The sequence below is a fragment of the Enoplosus armatus genome, chromosome 4 (assembly GCF_043641665.1).
Source record: "Enoplosus armatus isolate fEnoArm2 chromosome 4, fEnoArm2.hap1, whole genome shotgun sequence".
NCBI lineage: Eukaryota > Metazoa > Chordata > Actinopteri > Centrarchiformes > Enoplosidae > Enoplosus > Enoplosus armatus.
In genome coordinates, this window is record NC_092183.1 from 1,913,322 (window position 1) to 1,932,665 (window position 19,344).

Below are 19,344 nucleotides of genomic sequence, written 5' to 3' on the forward strand. Positions count from 1 at the left end.
AAGAAAATAACAGGGAGAAGTTCATGTGGCTGCTTCTTTTATTCCTGTTGAGTTACAGGTAGAACAAGTTGCAGTGGTGCAAAGTAACGAAGTACATTTACTCAAGTGCAAACTTGAGCTGCCTGTACTTTACTTGAGTATTTCCATTTTATGCTACTTTGGAAATATTGCACTTTCTGCTCTACTACTACATTTATCTGACAGCTATATTTCCAAGGTATTCATTTATACACAAGTCAACGGCCTCACTCAGTATGCTTCAAACAAAGTGCCTGAACCTGCCCCCCCCCCCACACACACACCTGTAATTCTCCACATAACTACTTCTGTCACTTTGTGTTTGTGCAGCCGACTGTGACATCGTGTGAGTTGTTAACCCCATTTGTGCGATTCATCGTGTCGAGACTACAAAGACAAAAACAGTTGTTGGAGAGAGATCTGGGAGGCGGTCAGGAGGAGGCTGTGGTGGCAGGGACCCCCCCCCCTTCTGGTGAGGCCTTTCAGAACAAGTAGAAACACTCTTGGCCCCAGACGAGGTGCGAGACCTTGTTTGTTTCAAACAGGCTTCAAACAGACCTCTTTCCATTCATATACAGACATTTGTTAAATCTGATAATGTGTTATTACATTATCCTGAAAATATATATAAATAAATATATATCTCCCTCAGCTAAGGCGTGTAGCATGAGCTTGTAAACAGAGGAAGTGAAAACAGCCTGTTTCGAAGGGTTAATCCACGATGGCGCCTGATGTTTGGAGCCGTCGGCCTCCAATTATCACGTGACCCTGAGCTGATCAGATGAGGGATAACGGCTTCTTAATGAAGGCCGTTACGTCGCTCTGTCAGCGGTCTGAGAAACTTTAGAGACCATCGGGTGTTAATTAACATCAACAAGTTATTCTGATGCTTTTTCACACATTATTTTCACTTACCTCATATTCAGAATGTAGCTGCTCTTAACAACATCTCCCCTTTTTTCTGCTCTTTCTGTTATCTGGTTAATGTTTCTCTGACCCTTGTTTTAAAAGCAGCTTGACATAATAATGTGTTCGGATAGTCGCTGAAATATATAGAATGTAATGTGAGATGAAATCCCCTTTTTTCACATTCTAGTCTCAGAAAGGTGCGTTTCAGGCCTGGCTCAGACTTTAACCGGTCGACTCCTCAGCTGCTCAGGATCAGGCTGTAAAAGCATGCTGGGAGATTACTATGGTATTTTTAAAGGTAAACATAACCCTTTTCCCTATAAGTACCAGCATCCTGTCTGAGCTGTGTGTGTTGTTTCCTCTGCAGCCCGCCTCCTGCCAGCTGTGGCTCACTTATATAACGCTTCTAGTCAGTTTTATTGGCTCTGCAGCAGAGTCAGACATCTCCGGCTCTGCGAGGAGATCACAGAGAATTTGTGCAGCCGATGAAATATGTTCTCTGCTGTGAGGAGTCATAATGTTCAGGGTTACAGCACCTGCACTGAAATACATTATGATCCGCTCACTGTTCTGCAGTGCTGCTGCGAGCTCCCACACACGGCCTGCGACTGGGTCGGGTTAGCAGGTCAGGACTCGCATCCTTCTAGAAATGAAGTGCACAAGAAGTCGTTCTTCTGTTCCTGACCCGGCTTCACGTAGGACGCTTAATTAGTTTCCTTTCAAAGAAGTATACGACTGTTTTAAGGATGGAAGGCGTGAAATCCTGCAGAGTTATTAGGATTAAAAATGATTGAAGATCATTTGAGAGGTTTATCAAGTCAAATATACTAAATATTCTGTTCTGGCTTCTTAAATGAGAAGGTTTTCTGCTCTTTTGTGTTTAACACATTGGATTGCCTCGTTGTTAAAACTCGGTATACATAGTAAAATTCAAAATTAATATAAAAATAATCAAGAGATTTAGGTTAAAAATCTATATACATTATATAATAACCTATATAAATCTGGGTTATAGTATTGCTTTGAGAGTTAATGGGTATGAGTGAGTTAAGAGTGCTGTATTTATGGGAAAAATCTGACCTCGTGAGAGTTGGCACCAGGCATGTCGGCTGTTGCATCTTCAATAATGGTGTGAAAAGCAAAGAAAGGAGCAGTGATCGGTGGTCCGAGGGATCAAAGTGAAACAGGAGGAATTATTGAACTTTCTCTTCTCTGGGCTACGACTGCCGAGGAGTGTGTCAGGTGCTGAAGAAGTAGAAGGTGTGTCAGCAGGGAGCAGCTGCAGCTGAAGTGGTGGAGCAGTTACATGTTAAAATGTAGGGTGGATAGTTCGATCCTCGGCTCCTCCTGTCCACGAGTCAAAGTGTCCTTCAGCAAAACTCTGCTGCTGTGGATGAAACCGTCTGCCGGACGAATGTAAAGAGGATTACAAACTTTTCTATCACGGTTCGTAATGTTCTGCCGCGTCCTGAATCCTGAACGATGAATGATCTGCACACACGGTGAAGTATGTTCTCTGCTGTTAACATTCATAAAGGCCGCTGTTTTATTTATGTTTCCACATATCATCATGCGGAGCCTTAATGTGTGAGGCGAGCCGGCTTCAAACTGCAAAGAAATTAGGTCATTTACAGAAATGTGTGTCCATTTTAGGGAAAGAAGATCTCATTACCTGAAGGTCATTCTGCACCGGCTGTCAGAGAGCATCTCTTACCTCCTGTCCTATTTACAAGTGTTCATTCGAAATAATCCACCAATTTATTCTGATTTCGTGTTTCATTAGTTTGTGTGGAGGGCTTCAGTTTGGAGCCAAACTCCCAAGTGTTGGAAAATGTGTGATCCCCAGCACTTGGATTATTACAAGAGAGTCTGTATCGCCTTTTGTTGTCAGATCAAATGTTAGTCACAAAAGCTTTGTACGTTTTTTTTGCCTGGTGCAAGCTCGCAGGATAGCACAGGGCGTTATTTGAAGTCTTGTGTGAACATAAAAGCCTGCTCATAAAAGTTCCCCGCAGTGAAAACGACCTAAATAAACACAGCCCCAGAATAAAACCCTCCCCGGCTTCATCTAACCGTCCTCAAAATGGAGGCCGGGCACACGAGAGGCTGGAGGCGGCAGAGGATACCTGAGGACGTGATGGTTTGGAGTGGCAGAGCCATTTGCTGGATGTTTTTGTCCAGAGTGCATCACAGCAGCATGAGTGGTTGCATTTTTAGCACCTCTGACTCTACACGTCAGGAATGATGTGAAATAAACACAATAAAGGCTGTCGGAGGGAATTATTACGCTTGAATTTCAATCGGATTTTTAATACAATATGTTGAGCCCTCTTTGTTTGTTGGTCTGAAAGCATCATTCACACCTGAGCCGACTCTCTGCGGCTCCTGCAACACTGGCAACCTCTTGCGTTGTCTTACAGTTGTGCTTCAAACCTCCAGCCTTCAGTCTGAAAACAGGGCTACTGCCCCTCCTCACTTCACCTGGAGGAGCAACTTAACTCATCGTATTATTTGGAGCATGCACAGATTAGAAGACACTGATCCCTGTGAACTGATGTCCCCACTTCTGACTAGACTTACTGTAACTTAACGCTCTGTGCAGTTGTTTTATATAAACAACAGGAAAATAAACAAAAATATAATAAAAAAGACTCTGCTCAGGATCAGGATATCATTGTTTATGTAATGAGGGGCATTGAGGTCCTGGACTTGGCCCCTACCCCACCCCCTCTCAGTGACTGCACAGGGAATTGAACCTGTGTCAGAGTTGGTGCCCTGCCTGGCCGTCTTCAGTCATAAATGACTGATCGTGATATTATTTGTAGTTATTTGAACTCCTTTGTATCGTGGCAGTAAACTGCCGTGAGCCTAATTCTGCTCTCAAGCCTTAATTGCTGCAAACATTAGTCTTCGACTGAGTTTAAAGATGCTAATTCCTGTTTGGTGAAATGAAATGAAAAGCTCTCGCAGGGTTTTTGTTCTCACTGAAGATCTGAAGTTGGAGTGAGTCGTTTTCATTTGTTGTCTCATAATGTGGGCGTTGTGGAGCCCTGTGAGACTCACTGTGATTAAAGGCTATGCAAATAAACTTGACTTATAGGGAGAAGATGCGTTTAAAGCAGCCGGTGTTTCCACCGTTCACCCGACTGGTTTATATTTATGTGAAGGAGTCGGTACGAGTTGAGTAGAAAGTCTATTTTTATTAAGAGGGAAGAAAGCCCCCCCTCTCACGTGTTCTCACTGTGGCCTGTTTTTCTTTTAATCAGCATTGTCTTTGTGTCGCACGCTGAGCTCACCATCTGCCACGCTGCAGCCCGTCAACGTCCTTAAAAAGTCATTGCTGTATTCTTAATTATCTTCGTTTAATCACCTCCCCTCTTCAGGGAGATGAGAGGTTATTAGAAAATGAGCCCACATGGGGGATTTATTAAACCTGCAGCAGAATACTGTATGCAGGTGTGTCCAGCCACAGCGGTTCTGTAGTCTGTCGTCCTTGTGCCGTGTGTTTCAGTATCTTTACAGTTTTTTTTAAGGTGTTTTTGTTGAAATTGCATCACCGTATGTCCACTCAGCTGTCTCCTCCGGCTGCAATGATGTCAGTCCTCCTGTATAACTTTCTCCTGCACGACTTGTTAGTTTGTTTGCAGTTTTTAGACCATGTTAGATTTTAGATCCCAACGCAAGTTTGACCACTCGCATATGTCGTCGGGTCCAACGAGTTGAGAAATGCTCGAGTCAAACACGTCAGAACGCTCTTTAATTCTACTCTTTTTATTCTACTTTCTGTTTGAAGCCACTGAGCGATAAGACGTCACTTTTTTGTCTGAACAGATGAAGGTAGCCTCAAAACACCAGCATGAAAAAAAACCACCATTAACATAAAGATTTTGTCTGATTATGAAAGAGTATTAATGAACCCTGAGCCATTCATTGCAAGCTAATGATTATAAATCAACAAGCTTGTAATAAATGATTTCTTGTATTTAGAATAAATACATTGAAGCGTTGTTGGCTCACAGTAAATCTGCAGCTCGCCGTTGGTCCTGTGAGACTCGCTGATCCCTGGTCAGTCTTTTGTAAAGTCCTTCTTACGTCTGCCTACAACCCAGATTCATCTATGAAGACCAACAATGAGTGCGAAGTCTGAATTCTGAATAATTTCTTATCCACACTTGTCACTTCCTTTGGCGTACAAGTAAAGTTGCGGGTGTAAGCACATCACCTTCCTCTCTCCTCCCTCCTCTTCCTCCTCTGCAGCCTGTCATTGAGTCTCAATGAAGTCACGATTTCTCACGAGAGACGTGTGAACCAGATTAGAGCCGAGATGCAGCAGAAACCGAACACTGTGGCAGAAACTCAGCTCTGCTGTCGGTGTGTGAGACGAAGGCTTGTTAGCATTCATGTGTTGCGTTCCTGGTCTCTCACACGTAGCAACGTCCTCCATTATTGAGCAGTTGTAAATGCTTTGAAGTTCCGCTGTTTGGGGAGTTTTTGTTCCAAAACAGGGCAGCAGCAGAACGTGGGCCCTGAAAGGCAGAAAACTCAGCAGCTGGCCCAGTAATTGTTGTGTCGTATCGATCAGCAGCCTTTTCCCTGATATTTCTCTTCAGCTTCTCTCTGGTTTATTTCACTGGATCAGACCGATAGAGCTGTAGCAGCGAACACCGTCAGCCTGCTCCGCCATTGAGAACGGGGTCAAGGTGACGGAGAATCTAATTGACGCTCGGCTCGACCCCACCGAGCCCCCCCCCGCCACCCCCGGGATGTTGAACAGCAGCGCTGCTCGCTCTCTCGTGTTACACCACGGGCTCAGGCTCACATCTCATTAGCATTTGACCGCGTGGGCAAAGCAAAGCAGCTTCATCTAATGCATTTAATAGTGAGAATATATTCTGCGTAATTTAATTAATGTGTTGGTGTGTGTCTGTGTCCAGATAACGTTAAAACAATTTCACAGCAGCTGCAGAATCAAAGTAAAAAAAAAAAAACGTGTTGTTAAAGGCGGCGTTATTTTTAGTCAGGATAAGAAGCAAGTTTTTGAAATGTCCCACATTAAACATGAAGCATCTGCTCATGAAACTCCTCAGAGAAGAACGCGAGCAGTCGTCTTTACATCAACGTGGCCGAGTGATTACTGACCCGCTTCAACACAAGAAGCAAGAGGAGAGTTTGTTCAGGACCAATAAATCCACAGGTCTTCATGGACGCCTGCACAGGGTGAAAACAAACCCGACGTTTCCACAGACGAGAGAAACCGTTTGGTCCGAATTTATATGAGCTCAGATTATCAGGATTGTGTTTGTTGGTGAACAAACTGATGTGAAAACGATGATGGAGATGAGAAGTCCACTGGTGTTAATGCTGCGTATGTTAGAGAAGCTGAAAGTGAAAACAGTCAGACCAGGTTAGCATAACACACCCGAATCTCCAACCAAACTGTCAGAGCTCGAGTGGCATTGTGGGTAATGTAGTCTCCACGGAAGAAGAAGAATGTGTGGAATAAAACAGATGATCTCTGCATCAGTTTTGATCCTTTCCTGTCCGTCAAGAGTCCGACAGAGTCACAGGAGTGCGACGCTGAATCTTTTCCTTTAAGATGCTGAAAACTGCAGATACCAAACCGTCTTTTCTAGCTGAAAGAAATGATTGTTTTCATTAGTGATTCATCTGTGGATTATCTTTGACAACAACAATCTGGGAACTATTGTCTGACTTTCTGTAGACTGAACAAATAATCAAATTACTTCTTTTGCCAGAATAGATAAATATCTAATTCACAATGATATACAACTGAGCAAATCCTCAAATGTAGGAAGTGTGTGTGTGTGTGTGTGTGTGTGTGTGTGTGTGTGTGTGTGTGTGTGTGTGTGTGTGTGTGACATTTTCTGCTTGATGAATGACTTTCATTGATTCGTTGATGATCAAAGTTTCTGGCAGTTGATTTTTTTTGTCGATAAACGAAGCGATTGATGGCTAAATGTTTCAGCAGCACGTGGGCTGATTTAGTGTCAGAAGTCGTGATTTCTTTCCCTGCCTTTCATTCTGCATAACTCTGCTCCTTGTTATGGTTCTGGCTCCTTAATTTCAAAGAAGGTGATTTATATTCCAGCTTGGCGTCTTTCCTGTCATAACGTGATAATACCTCCGTACTGGAAGCGGCTCCATGAAGAAATGGTTTTCCCAGTTTGGTGTGGGAGAACTGGACTGTCCTCCGGAGTCCTGACCTCAGCCCCTTTAGGATGAACTCCCTCTCATGAAGCCTGTCTGAGCCAAATATAAAGTCTCTGGAAGCTTTTTCAGTTTTTCATTTCTTGTCTTTTACATCCCCGACAGTTTTCAGATGTTGTGTATACTCGCTTTCATAAATGTTTGTGATTATTAGTTGTGAAATATGAAGCACAATGGTTGGAAATCTGACATTTGGATTATCATTTCAGCCGTGATAACGCAGCCACGCATTTTAAGCATTTAGCTGATGCTGATTCAGAGCAGCTTAGAATAAGCTTTAAATCCTGGATCACCCACATTATGAGCAACAAATAGTGCAAACACAAAGGTTAAAGCTATATCACCACGGCAACACATGTATAAACATGTGTCCTCTGACTGTTGATGTATCACAGAGAAATACAAGGTTAGGGCCGATTCACTGAGAGTTTCTCTTTTTGTTCTTCCTGCAGCGAGACTCCGACCGAGGGAGACGTTTGACTGCATGAGGAGGCAGAGCGACGGGACCCTGGTCCTCACCTAGACCCCTCCCACGACCCCCCCACTGCCTGGACATGGTGAGCCTCCTGTCTGCTGTTGGAGTGTTCTCAGACCTGCACACACCCGTATACCCTGATCGTTCGTTGGTGTTCGCGTCAGATTAACCGAATGGATGCAGCTGGAATTAAATGTGATTCCAGACTAGTAACATAAATGAAGTGATCGTCAGCTGGTGTGTGTGAGTCACTGTCGGCATGTTGGACTGTTTCAGGCAGCCGGAGAACAAGCGGTGTGTTTTTTACCATGTTGAAACATTTGATGTTGATTTCTCGCTGATGAGCATCTCGACCTTCATTCGCCACCACACAGACAATCCCCCCGGGGATTTGAGCTAGAAGTAAGTTTTGACAAATGAATTGACAGCATGCAGGTCTGAAAATATTCCAACCCAGTTTAAAATATATATGTAGAAAATTTGTAGAGCTTCTGTTTGAGAACAGGTGGAGCGATGCCAACAGCAACATGGCCGATTTGTCTAAATGTCCTCTGTGTGAATACTGCACTCTACAGAATGGTGCCTATTATAGAAACTAAATTCAGTATCTAAAAATGGGATTTGTCATCAAGGTCATTAACATTGGTCATGTGTTGGTCTCACAGTGAAATAGTGCTTCATATCACAAATGTTGCTGGAGTTTTGGCCTCTTCGGACTTCTCTCTTCTCATTGTAGCAGAAATCTTAACTCTGCTTCTGATCTTTGTGGACTTGCAGGAAAACAAACGCAAACGTGCTCAAAGAACCTTCGGTGGACAAACACAGAGACCCATCAGACTTTAAACCACCTTGTTTTCTCTTGTTGACTTGCTGCCGTGGTTGCTGACATTTTGACAGAGTGGTTTATGTTGTTAGTATTAATGTGGTGCTTGTGTAAGAAATAAGTGAAGAAAGTACAGCAAAAAAAATAGTTGTGACCCACTGAAAAGAACTTCTAAAATCTACATCAAGATTTTACAAGGATGTTTTAGTCGTTGTCAGCTCTGCCTCCCTTAGTCTTCTTGCTTTTACTCCGTGAACATGTTTATGGCCGCGAGATGCTGCCAAAATGTAATTGAAGCTTTCTGAACATTTGGAGAAAATGTTGAGAGCTTTTGAATGATCCGTCATAACAGCTGCGGTGATTATTCACCTCAGTGTGATTTATTTGGAGCAATTAGTCTTAGATAGAAAACGTGTTTTACCTTTGGGAATCAATCAAATGGCATCCTTTTTTTCTATATATCATAATGTTATTCACAGGCACATCGATGGAGATCAACGAAAGATGAAAATCTTTGTGTAATCATGTATAAACAGCTTGTGCTGTTATCTGTTGCCGTCGTGTGTCAGACGAGTGATTTTACAGAGAAAAGGACTCATCGCTGACGCGTGTCAGATTTAAGTAAACGGCGTCCACCGACAAACCTGCAATGCAATTACTTAAAGCAGTGAATGTCATTATCTTCTAATTGCGGTGCGAGCCTGAACTCCCAGCTGCCTCGTCGGTAACAAATAAAAGGAGCGGGCCCGATGCCGGGCCGGGCTGGGATCCAGAATCAGTGTTGAGGCTGTGAAAGTCTTAATCTGTCATTTAGATCTTGTTAATGTTTGTGTGTACGTTTGTGCGTGATGGTTGTCGACGCTGCCCACACTTGCCGCTACAAAGCCTGGAATGCCCCCGGCAGTTCAGCGAGAGATTAGCTAGGTCGTGATGAATGACCTTCGCAACTCCAGCACAAGCCCCCGAGACATGTGGCCATGAATTATTAAAGCACCATCATAAATAACTCACCGTAATGAGGGTGTGCTTACACGCTGCAGGCAGGGAGAGAGGGAGGGCAGGAAAAGGGGGAGAGAGAGAGAGGATCGGAGTTGAAGAGGGAGGGATGATTGAGAGAGAGAGCTGTTTGACCTTGGACTGATGCTCGGACGGCCGGCGGACGGACCGGCGGACGCACTCGGGCTTGTGAAAACGAGGAGCCGAGCTAATTTTGTACTAATTTTTTTCCCTCTCTGCTCTCAGAGAGACGGGCTCTATCCCTAAGTACATGTCATAAATGTTAATGTTAAGTAACGGCGGCTGTATCTAGGCCACGCACAGATTGGCAGCAGCGCAGGTCGCTTCAGGTGTTGCTGTCATCGTGCAGACTGTGATGAGCGCTTCTGACACCGAAAACAAGCTCAGAACGTCTGAGGAGGACGTTTGAGGGAAACAACACCAGGCGTCGAATTAAAAACAGCGTGTTCACGTTCAAAGAAATCTATTTTGCTCTGGATTTTTTCGTCTCCGTCCTCCAGCAAGTTTAACAGTCAACAAATTCAGATTAGCTTCTCTGCGATTAGAGCGAGCACTGCTTTGATGATGATGAATGAGGATGATGATAATCCTCCTTTTTAAACATAAAACCAGTTCTCTGATTGTTCGGTATTGACGACCTTTAAAACATGGCACCCATCTAAAGTTAAAGCACGTGGAGAAGATCGGCACCGACACTATACGGCCAAAAGTATGTGGACGGCTGAACATTGCTGAACCTCCAACATGGGCGTTGATCTGCTGCTGCAACAGGGAACGCTGAACGCTCTTCTCCACGCCATGTCGTCCATGATGACACCACATAAATCCTAATGTGATCACAGTGTGGACGATATTGCGATGTGTTGATTCATTGATGTTATGAACAGCAACGTGAGTGTGTCTCTGCTGCTCGCTGCGGTGGGGGAGCAGGTTTAACAAAAACAAGAGCTGCTTGTTTGTTTGTTTGTTTGTTTGTTTGTTTGTTTGAAAACCTTTAGAGAAAGAGACTTTATATCACACTTTAAAGGACATCCTGTATCCTCCGTTATCTGGCAACTGAACAGAGCGATGTTGAGCATCAAGTTGGGGAAAATGGAGGCGGGAACAGTGCAGCCAGTAACAGTCACGTTTTACCCAATGAGGTGTGCAGAGTAGATGATAGTTTAAAGTTCAGCTGGAGTCTGAAGAACTCTATTGAATTGAAATATCATTATAATCTTAATAAGTCATTATAAGATTTCTGTTGTTTGGAACCATAGAAACACAGAGAAATAGTGTGTGGATAGGTGGTGGGATCAGTTTGGTGGTTTATGTATTTATAAATCCGTATAGAAACGTAATGAACTGCAGAACAATGCTGCGTTCTGAGAGCACATCTGTGGTTTGATGCATAATTCAGACAGACTGATGACATTCAAAGTTCATCAGCGTTGCATAATGTAATTTTTCTTTGGGAAAGTAGTGATAGCTGAACTCCACTGTCATCAATAAACGCAGAAGGTTGAGTCGATGCATTTTTAAAAGCTTCTTATTGTTGAGTTTTTGTAAAACTCTAATGCGATAATGCCCACGACTGACTGAGCAGTTTAGTCTTTGACCAAAAGTTGTGACATGACGCTGACACGGAGTTTCTCCCAGCTCTGCCAGTCAGGTGCTGCTTTTAGCCTCGGGATGTTTTATGAATGCAGCCCCAGAGTCAAGAAATCTGATGACAGTTGTTGGTTTGTTTGTTTGTTTGTGTTGCAAAGAAAACTCCACTGTCAATCCAACAGGATCCCAGTGAGGCAGATAAGTCAGTTAATAAGTAAGACTGAGTTAGTCAGACTCTTTTCAGAACGTGCTCACTGACTGTTAACAACCAACAACATGACATTTAAGCTGATTAATGATCATCATGAGGCACATAGACCCTCTGAAAGGTCACAAGTTGTAAAGGCCACAGGTTCGACTCCTGCAGGAGCACATTTAGGTCCATCAGAGGACCCGTTTCCCCTCTGAATGTCCTTGAGCTTCACTCTGAACCTCCACCTGCTCGCTCTGCGTGATTCATAGATGATATGAGCGTCAGCTGGAATGAAGGTGTGCCTGAAATAAAAATGATAATCTCACTCTTTCCCCTCGTCTGAACCCAGAGGTCGTTCCGATCGTTTGCAAACGACGACCGCCACGTCATGGCCAAGCACGCCGGCGTCTATCCGGCCCCGGAGGAGCTGGAGGCCGTCCAGACGCTGGTGTCCACCGTGGAGGGAGCCCTCAAGAAAGTCTCTGATTGGATGGATGGCCTCAACAAATCCTCAGGGAAGAGCTCCGCCGACAACGAGGCTGGGGACGACGCGGTGGAGAAAGACGCCGCAGAGACGAAGTACGTCCCGCTGTATGAGCTCTGATTTTAGGCTTGTTTGAATGTTTGTGCTGCGATGATTGAAAGCAGTGACCCAACTGTCGGCCATACTGTCCTGAGAACATCGCTGCTTTGATTATAACACAATATTTTCTTACAGCTCAGTTCTGCATCAGACTGCCGTCTTCTCAGAGCGTAAGATGAAGGGAATTTATTGCTCATTCCGGTTTATTTTATGTACCTTCAGCTGTTGCCCTCATAAAACTGTGTTCTGCTGTAAATCTTCATCGGGAGGATCCGTGTGATGATTGGACGATTAAACAAGCTCAACAAACATCATCAATTCTCGACATTTGGCTCGTGGCCTAAAAAATAAACACAGAGGTTCTGTTTTAACAAAGAGTCTCTATGGAGCTGATTTCATAGAAAATAAACTCCAAAAACCTGAAGAGACGAGCGTCAGTTCACCCACATTACAAAAAAACGGCAAACACTCCTTTCACATCAGTGCAGCTGTGGGGGTCCACAAGGGGCCGGGTTACGTACATTTTGTCATCTGCCCGTGAGGATCCTTAAGGGTCAACAAAGATGTCCGCAAGCAAGGAAAGATTTGACGTTCAAAACATTCAACAGGAACTTTCAGGAAAAGCCTCCTCGTTTCTCTGGATAATAATAATCAGCAGGCTTCAAGTAAAAAATGTGACAATACTCTTTTATAAGCATACATGCATTCAAACATTAGCAAAAGTGCTCATTGTGCAGTAATATATTCTTATGTATATAATTATTACAGTTGCATTTCATCTAGTTTCTATAAAGACGATCATGTTAATCTGTAACAAATCATAATTTGGATCAAATGTAAAATCTAAACATGCAGAGAAACTGTAGTGTGTAAGTAGCATTAAAATGGAAATACTATATTTATAGTACAAGTACCTCAAAATTGTACTTAAGTATAATACTTGAATACATTTACTCTATTACTTGTAACCAGAAATCTCAGAGAGCGACATCTAAAAACTATGAAAGTGATCCTAAGCTTATACTTCAGGTGATGTGTGATGTGGGTGAACTGAGCCTTTAAGGTGGAACTGTGTTCAGCTACAATAACAACAGTGACGGTAACCTTTGCTTTGTTAGATCACAAACAGATTATACTGTTTATATATTGATCTCTACATATCCACAATCTTTCCTCTGTCTGAATACATTTTAAAGTTCAGCTGAAGCTAATACCCCGCTTCAGTAGTTTGACTCAGTGGCTAGGTCTTCTATAGTTAATAGCTAATAGCTAATTTGTGTTTCTGCGGACAGAGTTTCCTTCCTGGGAGGCGGCGCAGGGAAACGTCCTGTAGTCACATTAACCTTCACATGGCTGCCAGGATGAAGATAGTGTATACGTGTTGGGAAGGAATCACTTCACGGCCAGTCCGGACAGAAGAAATGAACACAGTAGATAATCGTTTAGAGTCGAGACAGACTCAGAAGACATTGTGTCCTTTGAATAGTGGTGAAATGATGAGATGGAATATTTGTACATTTAGGACCCGTCCTCAGCTGTATTTGTGTGTTTTCACCTGGAAGTCCTCCACCTGTCTGTAAGAGACTCTGATGCTGGCTGTCATCCCTCTGCCCTCAGGCCGGACGGGACGCCGGTGCTGTGTGGGGTGACACGAGTCGGTCTGGTGGCCAAAGGCCTGCTGATCAAAGGGGACATGGACCTGGAGCTGGTGCTGATGTGCAGGGAGAAACCCACCAAACTGCTGCTGTACACCATCAGCGCCAACCTCCCCCTGCAGATCCAGGTACACTCAGCCACACCTGCAGCACTGCAGCATCCAAAATGAGCAGCGCAGCTGAGGAAACAACCTTGGGGTGGGGAGGCTTTAAAAAGAGCATCTTTGTGATCCGAGCTTCAGTGGAAACGCTTGTCCTCGGAGAACAACCGCAAGTTCTGTATGTGCGATGAAAGAACAAGAGTTTGTCTGGTGACACTGGAGAGGAAACATGCTGACACCCTGAAGTGAAGCAGGACATGAGGAAAATAATAATACTGGAACTGCACAGACGTGTGCTAGACAGCATAACACGTACAACGTTTAACTTCAGATAATACATGATATATATAATACATTCATTATATTACACTGTGACATTAAAGAGCGCAAAACACACAACTTATCTCACACTGTTCAGTGTTGTTTCTGAATACTTTTAACACCGGAACGTAAAAGGAGCCTTTAAAAAACTAAAACTAACACGTCCTCTGGCAGCTGTGAGATGTGGGTGTGTTTTCATCAGTGATACGGGAAACAAATGATGCTGTGAGATGCTGTTAAACAACACTACATGTTTATATATTATGATGTTTATGGATCAGAACGATGACTTCCATCAGATGTGCACAGGACAGAATACAAACATGCTTTAGAATATTTATTTAAGGTTCAGCTTCATTGTCTTTGTTCACACACAGAAAACAGATATTCAGAGATTTAAATTAGAATAGAATAGAAACAATACAATAGAGCCAGTTATAATATAAGTTTAAGTTTCATTTATTTATGTTGCTGAAGAGTCTCACAGCCTGAGGAAAGAAGCTATTTGAAATTTTAACAAATACTTGTACAGAATTGGTGAAGAAAGTTAAATAAAAATACTTCAAATACATCAGAATGAACTGAGGCCCGTCTTCCCACTGAGGTCTGTCGTAAACTGGATGATTACTAATGATGGTGCACAGCCAGATTAAAGAATTAAAAAATAATCTTCAGTTCAAATAGATTCAAAGCAATTAGTGCAATAAGACTCAAACAGTTTGACCCTCAAAATATTTTTAGAATATTTAGTTTTCTAAGTACACAACAACAAAGAGGTACGCACCTTTTAACTAATGTCTGGCTCATATTCGCTCAATACCAGTGAGTCACAACATGATCCACTCAACCGAGCCTCCATCACCAAGTGTGTAGCTTGTTCTTATAAACCGCTGCCATTACTCCTGAACACCAGCCGTTTCAGACTGAAGACTTTATGTGACGCTCACGATTATCCCGAGCACTCAAGTAAGAAGTGATTAAATGGAAAGCGTTGATGCCTCCTATTGTATCACCGTAACCCCTAAACAACTGCACAATTATTGATATTTCACTGTAATTAAAGTCCTTATTTGACCCTCATATCCAGAGTTGGACTAATTTAAACTCATTAGCAGCAGAAACAAACAAAGAATAAGGATTGTGAGAAAATGTTTTTTATTCTTAAACCAGATGAAAGGATTATTTTTAGTCTGAAGGATCCAGAGGAGATGATTTGAAGTGGATATGATATGAAAAGGAAGCGTTACTGATTTGTCTCTGCTGTTCGGTCTCCGTGAGACGTCTAAAGCCCGTCCTCACACCCCCGACTGCTGACCACAGGGACGCTCTCGTTCTTTACATTTCAACTGGATGTGATGCATCCCAGCGCCCCTGAGAGCTGTGTGTGTTTTAACTCCCCAGAGTTGTACAAATAATTTTATGAAAGCATCTCTTCCCTTCAAATGGGTTTCCACAGAGAACCCCCCCCCCACCCCCCGCCCCCGCCAAGCAACTGCTAGCTAACAAAGCAGTGCCAACGTACACAGAGCCTAAATGTGCTTCCTGTGCCCTCATCTCGGTTAATTACCTGCCATAGCTGCCGTACGTGCTTCATCATCAATGAAGGAAACCATTTGAAGCTCTCATTTCCTGGCCCAAACTGTGAGATTGACAGCAGCGGGGTGATGGATGGGGTCATTTCTCACAGAGACGAGATAGAGAGAAAGCAGTTGAAAACAAGCCGCTGAAGGTTACATGAATCTCAAGGAAAAACAAGATAGTTTGGTGTGCTGGGAATTGGCTGGCAATAACAACGGGTGGAAACGCTGAATGAAATGTGGAGGCTGAAAGCTGCTGTTTGTGTCTTTTCCTGCTCTCATAGGTCTGTTTTTTTTTTGTTTTACTTTCGTCCTCTCACCAAAATATCATTATATCGTATGAATACTGTAAATTTTCAGATAAGAGTCAGTTTCCAAATAATGGAATTGCATCAGTACAACAGAAACCATCCTCCTTTCCATTTACTGTGATTGCTGTTGAAGTTATATTCCATGGGAATGGCGGACTCCGCCGCTAACAATAACAGCTACTATAAGAGGTAATTACTGAATGTAAATGTATTAAATGCCTATTGCAGAAATGATTACCTGCCATAAATAGTTTCATGAAGATCTTTAATGAACCCGACACTTCCTGTTTATGTTTCAAATTAAATTCCATGATCAAAGGGAGGGATCGTTCCCTTTGAACTCCTGGAAGGCTTTTATAATGAAAACATCTGTGCAGGAAGTGTTAAGTTTCATTGACGGTAGCTTAAGAATGATTTAAAAAAAAACAGAATAATGAGTGACTGAAAGGATTAATTAATAAATTAACATTATCCTGAATTTATCAAGACAAAAGTAAACATGAGGGAAGTGTTGAGTTTCATACTATGATGAAATATGAAACAATGAACGTAGGAATAAAGGGCTGTCTCCAAAGCCCTTTTCAGACATGGAATATGGAGCATTGCTGGCTTCATGTATCTGTATCTTCAATGACTTTTACATGAATGTTCCTGACGGCTGCATTCAGACGTGTCGGGACGTTTACGGCAAGAGACACAATTCTTATGTGAAACCTTAATTAATGACCATCGCGAGTGCGAGAGACACTTCTCATAGTGAGTCTCCTGAACTTAAACTTCTGCTTAAAATGACAAGACTTTAGGTTGAATCACTGGTTTAATGTGCTCACGCGCTGTATCTAAAGCATTTCACTGGATATTTATTCATCCATGCAGCTGACAGCTGATTAATCATGTGGTTGTACGGGGCTTGTTCACTGCCCCTACACTGCGAGGGCATAAATGATTTTTATGGGCCGATCTGACCTGAGAAGAATCTCCACATAAAATCTGCAGTGATCTTAATTAGAAGAAGAATTTGCATTTAATTTGTTCTGCATGTTTTTCGTTGTGCAGCTGCAGCCTTTAAGTTAATGTGGCCGCATTCAGTTCAGACTTGTTGGTGTAGTTATTAGTGCCATCGTTGACTTATTCAGACATGACGTGTTTAATACAAGGCTGTTTAAATAAAGAATGTATTAATAAAGTGATTCTGCACTTTGCGACTGTGATGTTGGATTGTTCATTAATGGTGCAGCCCTGCCTTACAGACAATGACGGAGGACAAATACGAGGTGCAGTCTTGCGTGCCAGAGGCAGCAATCCGGGTCTGCAGCACCAAAGACCCCCAACTCTCGCTGAAGATCACCCTCTCCTCCTTAGCCATGAGGGAGGAGCACAGCAACACAGAAGAAGGTATTTACTCCTCCTCTCCCACCCCCCAAACCCCTCCCTTTCCCGGTTGTCATTCAGGAATGTAAAGGTTTAACAGTATGCTGACACCTGAACTTGATATGGGAGATAATCTGGGGGAAACTGGGAAGGATGATACTGTGAGAGGGCTGAAAAGGAGAAGGGATGATATGGATCTGGGTCAAGTGTGGTGGAAATAGCAGATGGCCAGTGAAGGATGATGTGTTGGGTTGGGATTGGACAAAAAGGAGACGTCCGTCTCAGGCGTCTTGTGTCGTCCTGCGTCTGACAAGCAATGATTCAGCCATCCAAAAGTCAGAATGTGGAATTTGTTCCTTTCAGCCAGACACGTTAAAAACAGACTTCCTTTTAGCTGGTCGTTAAAGAGAAGTAAGACCAACAAGACGACTCTGTCTGGTCCACTGTGCTCGCTTTCTCCTTCAAATGGGAATGAAATTAAAAATGAATGAAAGGTGGGGGCGCCCTGGTGGCCTAATAGTCCACGGTTCGAATCCCGGCCATGGGACCTCAGTTTCCCCATGCTTCCTGTCTCTCTCTACTGGCTGTCAAGTGAAGGCATTGCCCAAAAAAGATTTCTTAAAAAAAGAAGATGAATGAAAGGCGAATCAGGAGTGAAGAGTTGCCATTATGGAACAGCGAGTCCCACTGTGGTCCCGCTCCCACTGGGAAAGATTGAGTCGAGCCGTCACAAAAGGTAGAAAAATGGATTCTGCCAAACAGCAGAGACGCAGCTCCAAAGCACAGCTGCCGAGTCACAACAAGGAGAAAACCATTTTTCCTTCAGGTTCAACATCCTGTCGGCACAAACAAGGACGGTGTGTTTTTTCTTCTCATCCAATCCAGTAAACAAAGACTGTCCCTCTCCGTCTCCTGCAGACACACAAACAGCTGCCAGGGTTTCCTTCACTGCAAGAAATAGAAGAATTTAAAGTGGTTATTAAGATTGCAGCCTTAAGGGTTCTCCGAGAGGGTTCCCTAGAGAATCCCCTTATTTAGGTTTATGAATCTCTGCTTATGGTCGCCTCCATTATGGATCCAGTTCCAGGTTGGCAAAATATCTGCACTCGCCCAGATCAGAGGCTGATAAATCTTCCATTGAGTCTTTTATTTCCTCTCTAACAGCAGAGAGAAACTGTTAAACATTCAGGCTGAAATGATAAACATCAAGCTTCTTTCTCCAGTCCATTTTCCCTCTTTAACACAGTGTATGATCGTGGGTAGATTGTTTTTGTAGTTCAACAACATCAACAGAGTGGTGAGTGTGTTCTTGTCATGGATCAGCTGATCTCATGACATCAGTGTCACAAGTTTCACTCTGATTATATCACAATTACTGCAAAGTTCTGGCACTTTACTCACTTTATTAACAGTGTTTCCTCGTACCTCCATCAGGTTATATGTGTATACAGTATATCAACCCGACCCTATCTGTGCCGCTTCACTTAACATATATGAGGGTTCTTCAAGGAACCCGTTCAGTTCTGTCTGGTGAGTAACCCGTAACAGTCTGTCCGGGTCCCTCTGGCTCTCAGATGGCCCCTGGTTTTTAGAGTGTACCTCCTGTAGCTGGCCTCTGCTCACTGACTGTTGGTTTTGTTGCCGTAGCTCCGCAGGTCAGCGCGCTGTGTGGACTGACACTCCTCTGCGGCCCCGCTGCTGACGAGGCGCCCCCCCCACCCAGCAGCAGGAGACCCCGGGTACAAGGGGCTTCCCCGACAACCAAATCAAACCAACCCACTCACTCTCTGCCTCAGACATGCTCCTCTACCCCCCCCCCTCCCCCCTTTCCTCTGTTGACTGGACTTCTCTCTGGGTCACCATGAAATTCTGGTCCATGTCTACTACCGAGCACATAGACTAAAAGGACACAATGAGGACATTAACCAGCAGTCCACGTCTGTGCTTCTTTCTGTAACCACGGGGGCTGCCCCCTCTCTGTTGATCAATCTTTATTGGCTCAGAATGACATCCCATAATTTCATGTTGTAAAAACGGTGTTCATTGAATTAATCTGATGTCCTGGTCACTAATCAAAATTCCCCTAAGCTGATGATGTCAGGGAGAATTTAGTGGGAGTTGTCCTTATCTGTATGTGGTCTTGACCTGTGAGTGATGGTTCCTTCATGGTCT

The 19,344-nt window shown here is 43.5% G+C and overlaps 1 protein-coding gene across 1 annotated transcript in view; it reads left to right on the top strand.

The window, feature by feature from the left end:
• Positions 1–19,344, top strand: part of LOC139283636 (spermatid perinuclear RNA-binding protein-like) — a 56,115-nt gene that overhangs the window by 14,394 nt on the left and 22,377 nt on the right. The window contains exons 2-5 of the mRNA XM_070903645.1: positions 7,608–7,712; positions 11,603–11,832; positions 13,454–13,619; positions 17,052–17,196. Coding sequence (XP_070759746.1) covers positions 7,710–7,712; positions 11,603–11,832; positions 13,454–13,619; positions 17,052–17,196 — 544 coding nt within the window. The 5' untranslated portion in view covers positions 7,608–7,709. The remainder of the gene's footprint in view (positions 1–7,607; positions 7,713–11,602; positions 11,833–13,453; positions 13,620–17,051; positions 17,197–19,344) is intronic.